This window comes from Emydura macquarii, unplaced genomic scaffold, assembly GCF_026122565.2.
Source record: "Emydura macquarii macquarii isolate MOO-44397 ecotype Brisbane River unplaced genomic scaffold, CSIRO-AGI_Emac_v2 contig_1230, whole genome shotgun sequence".
Taxonomy (NCBI): Eukaryota; Metazoa; Chordata; order Testudines; family Chelidae; genus Emydura; species Emydura macquarii.
Window position 1 is genome coordinate 14748503 of NW_027131367.1, and position 12809 is coordinate 14761311.

General features: G+C 52.9%; 1 protein-coding gene across 2 annotated transcripts in view; it reads right to left on the reverse strand.

Moving 5' to 3' along the window:
* The window catches only part of ST6GALNAC2 (ST6 N-acetylgalactosaminide alpha-2,6-sialyltransferase 2), a 29931-nt gene extending 17654 nt beyond the window's left edge, over positions 1-12277 (reverse strand). For both annotated transcript variants that reach the window (XR_010919582.1, XM_067547611.1), the window contains exon 1: positions 12139-12277. Coding sequence is in view for 1 of the 2 variants with exons in the window: in XM_067547611.1 (XP_067403712.1) it covers positions 12139-12251 (113 nt within the window). In the remaining variant the exon portion in view is untranslated. The remainder of the gene's footprint in view (positions 1-12138) is intronic.
* Positions 12278-12809: the final 532 nt, after the last annotated feature.

Sequence of the window (12809 nt, forward strand, 5' to 3'; positions counted from 1 at the left end):
ATAGTGGAATGGACATGAGCAAGCACTCGAAGAAGAACGAAATATTCTGAAAACATTTCACCCTGACCTCATCAACACGTTTCATCTAATATGATCTAAAAGTCAAAACAGTACGAATGAATCACAGTGTTTTGCTAATTTCCCAGGGAAAAATAGACTACTTTGGTACAACCCTGCGAAACATTTTGAGCCTTGTCCAGCCAGTATATGCTGACAAAACTGGGAAATTTCCGACCAGCTGTCGTCATTCGCGTCTGCTGGCTATTTCCCAGCCCACATGGAATGGGTGGGTGGGTGGATCTCAATTGAGTCCCTAGTGGGCATGTGTCCACATCTCCGAAACCACCCATGCCGTTTGCCCATTCTCAGTAGAGAGGCCAAGGAGTGAATGGGCCATGGAGACTGAACTTGCCTCATGTATCTCCAGGGATCCCTGCCTAGGAACACCGGCAGGGTGGCACAGGGCAAGCTTGCACTGCTCCTGCCCATCACCCTTCACAAGCAGACAAACCCTCTTAAAAAGAGAGGCCGCCATCGCTGAGAACAAGTCTCGGTCTTTCTGCTTTTTTCACTAGCTCAGAACTGAAGCAGGTGGGCTAGGGCAGTGTCCTGCCTTTGCCCAGGGCCGGGTCTGCTGGGGTTCAAGCTGAGGAGGCGGTTCAGGAAGAAGAGGGCATGGTATTTGGAGTCAGAGGCGGGGGAACCGAGAGAAGTCTCCGGCGGAGATTCTGCGAGCCAGCTTTGTGACTGGTATTTATCATTCAGCAAAACATGTCCCCTGTTGAAACATTAGCTGTGGCCATCAAGGCCGTGATGCAGGAAAGGAGAACAATCCAGTCCCCAAAGAGCACACACCTGACCTGCCCGGGGGGATTAATCCGGCCTTAGCAAGTGCTAACCAGCAGAGAAGTGCCTGGTGTTCCCTGCAATATGCTCTGCCTGGTCCAGTGAGAGAAACAGGTCTCCTGGCCTTTCATTTACCCTCAAAGTTACAGTAATGGGCCTGAGTGGGACTCAGACATGCAGCTTTGCTCTAGCTCTTCATCCCAGGTGACATCTACGCTGGTAAATTTAAGATGGGTAATTACCACCAGCGCAGCTCCAGTGGCGACAGCAAGACTGGAGCTGTAGTGTAGACATGGCTCCTGCATTTTTAGCATCATGGCATTAACCTTGCTCTGGGCAGGTCTAAATGACCCAACGAGAAGGATGCCAACCCCTGGGCTTCACTCGTGCTCACGCCATTGCTAGCACAGATGGAGCTGCAGTGGTGCCAGACCAATTCTCAGCTTAGCCGAGGGCTCTGGAGACCCGGGTTCAAGCCCTGCCTGGGATGTTAGATTTAGCCCACGGGGGGTCTCTGTTATTCTCACCTGTGCAGGCACAAAGGGCAACAGGATCACTGCCAGGTGGGGAGAGATGGCTTCACCCTGGAGTTCACACAGCAGGGCTGCCGCAGTGTCCCAAGTCAACAGTTAAGGCAGATCCAAATCTGCCCCTGTGCTCTGGAGAGCTGCGTGGCAGATGGCAGTGAAATGGAACCTGCCTGCCTGAGTTAAGCCCCACGCACAGTGAGCTGGGAGTCTGACTCCCCTAGGCCCTACTCCTTCCTTCTGTCCTCAGGCCTAGTGGTGAGGGATTATCTCCCTGCCTCTGCTCCACTGAGAAGGGGCAGCAGCAACAGGTAGGGCAACAACAGGCAACCCCTACAGGTTCGGTGTCTGTCTCTTGGGAACCACGGCGGTGACGTCCAGCCCCAGAGAACCATCCGGGGGAAATCACCCATCAGCTGATCACTTTATGGCAGGGATCCAGTTGTCAACTGCTCACTGGGGCTGCCATCTCTGAGCAAGGAGAATTTCTCTGCCAACAATTTTTTTTTTTTTTTTTGTCACCAGAGCCTGACCTACTGGATTATTTTCTTCATTTTGCAAAATATTGGGGTTTTTTACAAGTAAATAACCCAAATAAAGGCCCAGGCCAAATCCTTGGCTAGAAACACACTCAAACAGATCCAAAACTGAAACCCAAGGCTGGCTCCTACATCTATAACGGGCTGAAACTAGGCCTCGGTCTGGACACCCTCCAACTTGAATGTCTCAGCCTCTCCGGTACCTTTTTCTTCCTTAAGCCTTTCTTGGGGGTTATCAGAAGAGCTCAGGATTAGCTAGGATGGATCTGCACATCAGCCCAGGGAATTCTGCAGCCAGTTCCCGCCACGGGCCATTTCTGCTGGAGCTAAAACACACACTTGGGCACCTGCGCACTGCTGTGCACTGCTGTGCCGTGTGGAAGCACAATCGTTAACCATCTGTATCACAAACTCACTTTGCACACCTGCTCATCAAACCTCCCAGACCCTTTCTAAACGAAGCCCAAGTACGGGACTCGCTGACCCCGTGGGAACAAACTCCAACGGCTGAATACAGGCTGCTATTCTGCAGTCTCCAGCCACATTCACCGCATAGGTCCTGCAGGGTCTTGATCCACAGCACTTCGATAGGGGGAGCAAAGGGCGCATCCCAACCACCCCCTCTCTACCACTCTGTCCAGGATGACAGGAATCAGTACACCAGGATCACCTCCAAAACGTACTAAGCCTCCAAGCTGATCCAGGCTGTGCAGCAGAGTTGGGGTAATGCCCAGACTGCGCTGAGCAACTGCTTTGATTTTCCTGGAAAACCAGCCCGATCCTGAAAGCTCTCCATGGGACAATCAGCGGGTTTACGGCACCAGGCGCTCAGCATGCGTGTGGGGTGCGCAAGAGAGAGACTGACCTAGTGGCTGAGAGCATGCCTTCCGGAGGCTGTACTCCACCTGCGTACTTGTACTTTCAGAAGCAGGAGAGATAAGTTTACAGCAGCGCTCCCTCCCAGCAAGCCAGCTGGGCCCCTTCAGAAAGGGGAAGAAAGATTCCTATTCATCAGCAAACAGAAGGTTCACTTCAAAGCGACTCAGACCCTGGGGGGGGCCCCATCCAGAACAGAGACTGGGGAGGGGCTGCGTATCATCAGGTGCCTGTATTAAAGTGCCTTACCATGGATGAGACAAGAAGCATGTTGTTAGAGACATTGTCTGAGGAGCTCGGGACAGGTAGAGGCAGGCGGATAATGGAACCCACCTCCTGGCCCCTCTTCCCAGGTTTCTGTAACTCCGCCAGGTTCCCAGGACGTATGCCATTCCCCAGCGCCCTTTGCCTACTTAACGTGAGACCTGGGCTGGTTTTTTGTGCGCCAAACAGGGCTGAATGCACAGCTGCAACCACTGGGAAGCGAGGGGATATGGCCCCCTCCTTTTGGCTTACGGATGTGTCCTCCTTAAAAAAATGAATGCTAGGGCTGCCCGTAGTATCATGAAGCATGCCAGTCACAAGGCCGCCTCCTCTGAGAAAAATCCCTCTTTATTTGCTAATATGCAACACCAGCCATTTATCGCCTGTGGTCTCTAGGCACCATTTCACGCTGGGATAACATTCCGATTTCACTTCGGATGAAAGCAGGTGCATGTTTCCCTTTAACCAATGCCCTGCTAATTACTGAGCAGCACAACATAGATCTTACTAGCACTGCCAACAGAGTTCTGGAGGGGGGAGGCGGATTTCCCCCTTCAAAAAATCTGTTTAGTCTGCATTTTAGGAGTCTCTTTCTGGGCCGAATCTCTGTGAACCTGGTCTCAGCCAGCTGCTGTCAGCAGGGCTAAATCTTTCCTTTTTACCAGTTTAACTGATTCCCCCAACACCATCATCTGTGCTGCTGCTTTTCACTGATGTTCCAACGGACCCATGACAGATGGTTGTGCTTTAGGAATTACTTTGAGGAAGTTCCCTGGCCTGTGTTACACAGGAAGTCAGACTGGATTGCAATGGTCCTTTCTGGTCTTGGAACAGCTGATTGTTCTGGTACAACTGGCCTGAATGGCGGTCAGAAGGCGTGAATTCTAGTCCCAGCTCTGCCACTGACCTGCCGTTTGACCTTGGGCAACTCATTTTCTCTTCCCCCTCTGCTTTGTCTAATTACATTGTGAACTCTTCAAGACAGGGATTGTGCCTAACTGTGTATTTGCACAGCACTTTGCACAATAAGGCCTGCAGGCATTACTGTAATGTGAATAAACTAACAGTGGAGCTGTGTTTTGCTTGATACCTGGCAGTTCAGCAGGCGTTTTTGATCCCCTAACAAATACGGTAACCACGAGCTGCCTTTTCCCCACCGTGCCTGGCCTGGGTTGAGCACTGCAGACTCCTTTGGGCTGATGTACTCAGCACGTCTGCAGACAGGACAGTGCTGGGTGCATTTTGACCCAGCATATGAAGCAGCAGTGAAATGATTGTGATGCTTTCGGGGAGGTGGAAGATGTCCACTGCCTGCGTAAGGAGGGTTGAAAAGTGAGCAGCTGAGAACAATCTACTGCTTTGGGTATTTAGGGAAGAGAAGAATGACAGCAGGGTGGAGGTCTGGATTTGGAAGGCAACCCTTGAACATGCACAGTAACCACTTTGCATAAAGATTTCTTGCCCCACATACAAGCATATTTGCACACACTGAAGGACTCAGGATTGGAGAGAATGGACAAGGCTATGCAAACAGCCTGGTACATGGTGGAAGGGAAAAAACAAGACTTCTTATAAGTTACAGGTGAGGCTAGGGTGGAGGAAAGGTTCAGATGAAGCCCCATGGAAGGCAGTGGCCCCTGAGCAGCTCTGGGTCTCTCATTGCCCAGGGGTGGAATTTAATTAGTTCATAACATTGCAGGGCTTTGGCCTGCCCGTTCCAGACTCACTTAGGGCTCTGGGTATTTTTGGACCGGCCCAGCACACATTCACCCTTGTAGGGAAGGAGATTCTTGAGAGAATGTTTGCCGCCTTCAGGCAAAAACTGAAATAAACCCACCCTGAGCCCCTGCCACCTTCTTCCTCAAGCCTCACCTGTTCTGAGAGACAGCTCGCCCCTGACTCCTCTGCCTGGCCTTGCCTGACGTACTCAGGCTCTCTGTCAAGCCCTCAGCTTTAGGCCAGGCGCAGGCGCTGTGACTCCAGCCGTTCAGCTCAAGGAGACACACTGGTACCAGCTCTGATCCAGCTAGCAAGCTAAAAACAGAGCGTGGCCATGGCAGGTACAGCTAGCCAACCTGAGCACGTACCTGTCCGAGGCCTGGCTAGTGCCTCTCGCTGCCCGTGGTGCCGTGGCTACGCTCTATTTTTAGCGCACTAGCTTGATTGGCGCTCGTGAAGGTCCGTGTCCTCGAACTGGGAATCGCCCCCCGCTCGAAGCGGTAGATGTACCTGGCACCTTTTGTGCTGCATGCAGCAGCACTGACAGTCACTTCCCTGGACTTTTTCCAAGTCAGTGAGGGGGAAACAGGTGCCAAAGAGGTTTTGGCCCTAACCAGAAACCGATGTGAGGGATGCTATCAGCTCCAAGATGGCACCTGCTAGTGACCACATCGAGATGGCAGCTGCTGGCAGCTGCTACCAGCCAGCCTGGCGGGGGTGAGGGGATCCCTCCGGACACGTGGGATCAGGTCTGAACACTCACAAACTAGCTATCCTGGTGAGAAACCGTCCCGGGTGTCTCAATGCCACCCAAAGTTAAACTGGAACTGAAATGCCTTGCGCAATCAGGACCTTCAGTGCAAGTAGCTGATGCTGTGCCCCAGCGGCTGGAGGACAGAGAGGACAAGACACCTGCTATTGGCGTTCACGGTGAAGAGGCAGGGCCCATTGCTTTTGGAGCTAAAGGGCACGTTTCTAGACCCAGTTCCCCACTTGTGGGTGTGTGCTTTAGACAGCAATCTAAATACATCTGACCAGCCCACACGTTTGCTCTTTCCACGCTGGACTGGAAGCCAAATTCTACCGGCGTATTTTGTTCACAGTGAGGTTCCACTGCAAAGGGAGTTCAGAGGCTAAACTGTGGGGCAGCTGGATAGCGACTGCCGTCCTTACTCTGCAGGTTGGCCAGTGCACTCAAGCACCTAGGGGGGAGCGACAGTGGGGGGGCTGCAGCCAATCGAAGGAGCAGCATCGATGAGTTTGGGAGGCAGCCCAGCTCTCCTGTGGGAGAAAGGCTGCTGTGACGCCAAGGGCGAAATGGAGGAACTCACAGAGCATGCTGGGGGCGAGCCAGCTAGCTCCCCACGGCCTTATCTAACACCCAACATCATTGTAAAATAATTCCCCGTGCTGCATCGTAAATGGCTAATAAATCCTGTCACCATCTCTGCCTGTGTTATAGGAGCCCAGGGATTGCTCGGAAGTTCTCACACCTGAGCTGCCCCAGGGACAATGCTCTGAGACCACAGAGAGGTCGGGCCCGAGGGTATTAAACAGCATGACTTTGCTCAGCTTCTGTACGGTCAGCCAGTTCACTGGATGTTAATACAATTCCATTTACTCATGTACTTAAGATCCAGAAGTCATAGGGATGTTTCTATGAACTAGGGCCTTTCCTAAGATCTATCCCCCTCTATATCTGAACAATCCTTCAGACACAAGTAGTCAAGTTAACCCTGCCTAGTGTGTTTACCGCTCCCTGCACCACACCCACCAAACTGTGATCAGATATTACCTGGGAGGCTTAGGAAAGAGAATTTAGTTTATTTGAAATGCCCCACCCTTCCTTCTCAGATCCTTTGTTTGAAGAGATGATAAGATCTGAAACTCTGATATGTCTGTGAAACAACTGCCTGGCACAGAATATTTTGTTCCCGAACTTTCTCAAAGAAAGGTTATAAATAGGTAATGACTAAAAAGAAAGATCAGCTCCTTCCCTCCCCAAACATTGCATTCCAGGGACCTTGGAGTATGTGGAATTATAAAGAGTTTTAAATCCTGTACAGACCATTCCTGCTAAAATAAGGCTTAAGGCAGATAAGTACTTCTGCCGGGGAGTGGACTCTACTGCAAAATACAAGGAGCTAAAAAGTCAAGTCAGAGCAGAGTCATGACGTTCAGAGTCTGAATCAGATCTACAGTCGACAGGTCTCAAAGTTGAAGAGGGTTATTTCAGGCCTGGGGTTCTGGGCTGGGTCTAGCTCTGATCAAAAACTGAAATGTTTCAGGAGAAACATTGGAAAAATCAAAAAGGGTAGGCAAACTTGCAATTTGCTAGAAAATCAAGTAACACAGACGGGAGAAAAAACGAGACTTCTGTAGCACTTTAAAGACTAACCAATTTAATTTGTCTTTAAAGTGCTACAGAACTCTTGTTGTTTTTGCTGTATACAGACTAACACGGCTACCCCTCTGGAACAGATGGGGCTCTGCAATGCAGTCAGATGTCTCTCTTTTTCTCTCGCTCCCTGCTTACCTAGCATCACAAGCACTCAGTGTTGGCCTTGATGTCAATGGCAGCAGAGTTAGGCCAATAGTTTTTGGAAATCCCACTCCCCTGATTTTTCTAAGGCTCCTGATGGCGGGAGAGCGAAGCACTGGCAGTGGTGATTAAGCCCGATGTGGTGTCGAACCAGCAGTTTAAACTCACTGGGCCCAATTCATCCCTGGGCTTGCACAAGCACTGATGGCGGGATGAAGGGAAGAGAGAATTTGTGCCTCCCCTTTTAGGGGATGACAAGTGCCCGTGCAGGCCCCAGTGCTGATTAGAGCAATCCTGCAGGCTGCTCTACTTTGTATGCCCCCTTCCTCCCATAACGGCCACTATGGCCCCCAGCAGGGGTGCAGGCCTGCCCCGGTCACACTGGCTCACACTCCAGGACACTCCAGCACCCAGGGCTGGTGCAAAGGCTCCATGCAGCTGGGGAGAATTCCCTGGAGTGTCAGGGAATTTGCACCTGCAGCCCCTCTGCTGCAAAGAGTTTGGCCCAATATTAACTTGGGCCCACTCCCTCCAGAAAGTTGTTTCTCCTTTAATGGGCTCTGGTTTTGTTTGCTGACTGGCTGGCCCTTCCATAGGTAACCACTGTCATTACAGTCAAAGGGCTTTGTGGACAGGAGTCGCTCCAGCTTCAAGCTGACCTATAAGTGACTTCTTGTTTGCCCATTTCTCAGTGCTCTGCTGCATCCCAAGGGGCCTGGGCACAGCTTTGCACGTCCACCCCGCCAGTGCAAAGTGGTCCCCACCTGTTCTGCTTTCCACTGATCCCTCCCCTAATTCTTAGCATTCCTGCAGCAGGGACAGGCTTCCCGAGTGGAAGACAGATTAGCAAGAGTGAAAGAAGCCTGAGTTACCAGGTGTTAAAACGACCCTAAGTGGCATCTTAGGCAAGGAGTCCCCCACTACCCTCTTAAGGTTGCTACTGTCCCAAAAGCTATGGGTCAACCCTGAACCTGGATGCTTCATCCTGAGCTGGAGGAACAGAGCCAGCGGGTAAAAGGCTCAGCGAGCTCTCCCACATGCCACCAAACATCCGATTCTTAGTACAGACCCTGTCCCCTCCCTCCCTCCGGCGAGGAGTCCCACTGATTTCAGTGCATGAGTGGCGGGAAGGGTTACTGAAGGCCACCAAAATCAGTGAGAACCGCTCCGCGGTGTTCAGGGGACTTTGGATCAGGCCCATGGTGCATCCCTTGAAGGTGGGTGGTTCCGTGCCATTATTTACACTGCTACGTTGCATTCTAGGCGTTTATTCGTGGAGTAGCAGGGGTGTTTTGTTAAAATGCTGGCCCTGATAAGAGAATACTTGGCAGTGAGGCTAGGATTTTTCAAAGCAGTCTAAGGATGTTAGGTGCCTGACTCTGACTGCATTCCCATGGGATCTGGGGGCTTAACCCCCCTTAGGCTCTTTTGAAAATCCCAGCCTACAGCACCATGTCGTTTGCGCAAAGCTTGTTGAGCCCCGAGACGTCCCAGGATCTCCACAGGCCCTGTATTGCCTGCGCTTCTGCCTGTCTCTGACCTGCCTCCGGAAGCAGAGCATCTCCTTGCAAGTTCCTGCAGGACTAAATGATCATGGAGCCAGGCCAGGATGTTAAGCAGTAACAAGGCCTGCCTGGTGTTCTGGCCACCCCAGATTCCCTGTCAGGCTAGGGAGCTGGTAGAAGCTCGGGGCATTATGTCGAAAGATCGTGACGTCACCACGTGATATGCCAAAGCCCCACTCTGACCTTGGGATGGCTGGCAGCCTCAGAAGGGGGGTGTTCCTTCCTTCCTGGGGTGTTCCAAAGTGGGCAGCTGGGATCTCTTCATAGCTATGGAATTCAAAAAGCGGATATTGCCAATGGCTCATTCCCTGCATACAACTGACTTGTGAGCACACAGTGGAACTCCCCTGTCTCAAGCACACGCTCAAGCGCTAAGCAAATCCACGTGAGAGGCAGCCTGCGCAGGACCTTCCAAAAAAGGACCTTGATCTTCAAAATGCTGAGTAGCTGTTGCAAGGTGTTGAATTCCCCTGGCAACCTGTCCCTCAGCAGATCACACTGGTGGGCAAAGGCAGATGGAGGGATGGAAATGTCAACAAACTTTTCCTGTGTGTCTAATAATTAACAGTAACTATAATCATTCCTGCCAACACTGGACATTTCTGAGTACGTCATTTGGGAAGAAAAATAGGAGCAAGGCCTTTCCACTCCACGAATACTGTGGACTAAGGCTTTTGGCCTTAGAGATTCTGCGTTGCTTTGCATCCTGTCCAGCCGTCGCCCACTAGCGAGAGTGTTATAGATCCCTTCTGTGCCAAGCCAGAGGATGGCAGCTATAACAACAGGCCAGGGAGCTGGAGCTCAAGAAGTAGCAGCTCATGCTCTTAGCTCTGGAGTCTCTGGGGTCAGTCCCTGGAGTGTCAGCCAAGCTGGCGGCCACCCTACAATCACTTCCCTCTGCACAAAGCAGTCATCACATTTTGATCGTGTGGCATTCTACATCCACTTTGCACAGGTGTACGGGCTGTGCAAAAGCACTGGTGAATCAGACTCAGAGTGGAAGTGGGCATGTACATAGGAACAGCCTGCATGTACGCAGCACCTCTTATCTGGAAGGTCCCCAACCGAATAGATACACTAACTATGAGTCCCCACTGAAATTATCAAATGAACCAAGGCAGCTGCTCATCTCCCAGTCTTGGAGGTAGTGCAGTAACAGCATGCTTGGTTTAAACCGTGATTGAGTTCTGTGGGCTTGGTGCTTGGCTATCTAGAGTAAACACGCAACACAATCTTTGGACTATAGAAATGGCCTTGAGATTACAGGTTAGGATACAGATTGGTTTAGATTTATGACTTAAGGGTAATAAATAAAGTAAAGTAAAGACTTAATTCTTTAAAGATTACAGTTCAATGGAGTGGCATAAAGATTAGGAATTTGATTTTGGGTCTCTGATTTTATAGTCTGGGTTTAGAACTAGAGGTTTTGATGTAAAATGGGGCGGTAGGTGTTGCTGTTTTGTTTAGACTATAGGGGCTAATGAACCAGGTTGGTGCTTAGAACTTTGTTTTGGGATTAAGATTTTGATTTTACCAATGTATTTCTCCTTTGTAGCATTGCTGCCACCCCCAGGAAGCACTGGTCTGGAGGTCAGAAGTCTTGGTTTCTGTTTCCAACTCTGACACTGTCCTGCTGTGTGGGATCTTGGTCAAATCACTTCACCTCACTGTGGAGTGTAGGGGAATTTACACCTGCAGCCCCTCTATAAAAATCTAGAAAATGGGTACCATAACACTTTCTACAGTACTCTGCTGGATAAAAAGCACTTTATGAGAGCCAAGTCATCGTCTTTCTTCTCTCCTGATCACTAGATCTTGTAGTTAAGTGCAGGCATAGGGGTGCAGACGTGTGGCTGCATCACAACTCACCCACTGCTGCTTCACTTGGTGTAAATTGTCTTGACCTTTAAACAGGGCTGCAGCGAGCAGACTTAAAGAGGTTTCCAGTTGTGCCACTTCCCAACAGGAGAAGGAATGGCAGGATTAGAATTACATATTAGGGTCGGGACAGGGAGAATTGAGCAGAGCGTTGCTAGACAAAGGCTAGGAAGGAGGGTGGGTGTGGATCACGTCTGAGATCCACAGTAATATCCAAATGAATCCCCAATCCTCACAGCTGGGTGATTGCTACTGTATTTACATATAGCACAGACAGATGCCAGCTACAGCCCCAGTCAGGGACTCACTGCAGGCTTTTCTGGTAAGAGCTATCACCCTGAGTCACTTTGTTACAAGTTACAACCACTCTCTTTACATCCGTCTGCTGTACGTCCGGGACCCAAGGGTGCATTGCACAGAGATAAGCAATGCTCCTAGAGGTAAATGAAGGTGCAAATATGGCACAAGCCTCCTGATCCTCTCAGCGAAGCAGGCTGGATTATTCCCCTGGAGACAAAATGCCCTGCAGCAAAACTTGCCTCCCACATGCATGGCCACACACTGCAAGATTTTAACATTGTCGCCATCTGGGCTGGCAGTGAAAGGAACCCTCTGGTCCTTCCAGGGCCTGACACCGAGCGAGGCTGATGCCAGGAGATGGAGGCCATGAACTAGGCCAATGAAGCTATGCTGATTTACACCAGCTGAGGCTCTCCTGCCGTGTTCGTGTAGGGCTTGATCCTGCAAGGTGCTGAGCACCCTCCCCTGACTCCAATGCAAACGGAGGGCTTCCCCACACCTGGCAGGATTGGGCCCCTACTGAGACCACCTCATGGCGCATTAGAGCCCTGGGACTGAAAGCGGGGGGCAGCCCCAAGCCTGGCTTATCCCTATGCACGAGGCACCCTAGGGAACTTAAGGCTCCTTGTATTCGCGGACTCCCAGCCCCTGGGCCCAGAGACAAACGCCCCTCTCCTGCCCCGCCGCCCGCTCCAGAGGGGTGCTTTCCACTTTGGGCTCTCCTGCGTCTGTCTGTCTGTCCTTCGCCCCAGGTGTGTGTCCTTTGCTCTGTCTGCGTCTGTCCGTCCTCTGCTCTCTGGCTGTTCTTCTCTCTGTCTGTCTGTCCTTTCTCGGTGTGCGCGTCCTGCCCTGGCTGTGGGGGTGTCTGCGTGTCCTTTACCTTTGCTCTGTCTGTGCGTCTGTCTGTCCTGTGTGTGTGTGTGTGTGTGTGTGTGTGTCTGTGTCTGTCTGTCTGTCCGTCCTCCGCCGGCTGGGTGTAACTCTGGGCACCCGAGGCACAGCGTGCGCACGGCGCAGCCCGAAGTTCCCGGGAACTGTCTCCTCCCCCCCCCCGCGCCCCGGCTCCGCCGCCGCCGCCTTACCTGGCCTTCGGGGCCGGCTGCGTGGCCCGGCCGCGCCCGCACAGGAGCAGCCAGAGCGTCACCCCGGCCAGCAGCAGCAGGAGGCAGAGCCGCGCCCCCCGCGGAGCCCCCATCCCGGGGCCGTGCAGCCGGGGGCGCCGCGCGCCAACTCGGAGCGCGCGACCGACCGACCCCGCGTGCCTCCCCCCCCCGGCCGGCTCCGCTCCCCCCCGGCCGGACGCACGCAGCTCGCGGGCGGCTCCGTCCTTCTCCCGCCAGTCTGGGGCGCGCCCAGCTCGCTCCGGCCCCACCCAGCCCCTTCAGCCCTGCCCGGCCCGGCCGCTCGCGGGGTCCCCCCGGCGGGGGAGCGCTGCACTGCAGCGGGGGAGCCCGGCCCAGCCGAGCGACAAAGTGGGGGCCACCCCCGGCGCCTGCTTGACCCGGCCCGCGCACGACAGGTCTGCAGCCTCCCTCCGCCCGGCACGTGCAGACGCTCACTCAGCGGCCGGGCAAGCGCCGGACGGATCTGTCCCCTCCCCTCCCCGGCACGGCACTGCCTGCCCCCGGCGCTGCTCGCGGGCCTGGGTTGTGCTCCGGGCCAGGGCCGGGGAGATGAGAATCTGGCCCGCAGGGCCTGGGACACTCACAGTCTCCCCGGCCCGCCGCCGGCTCCACCGACCCTTCCCTGTAAA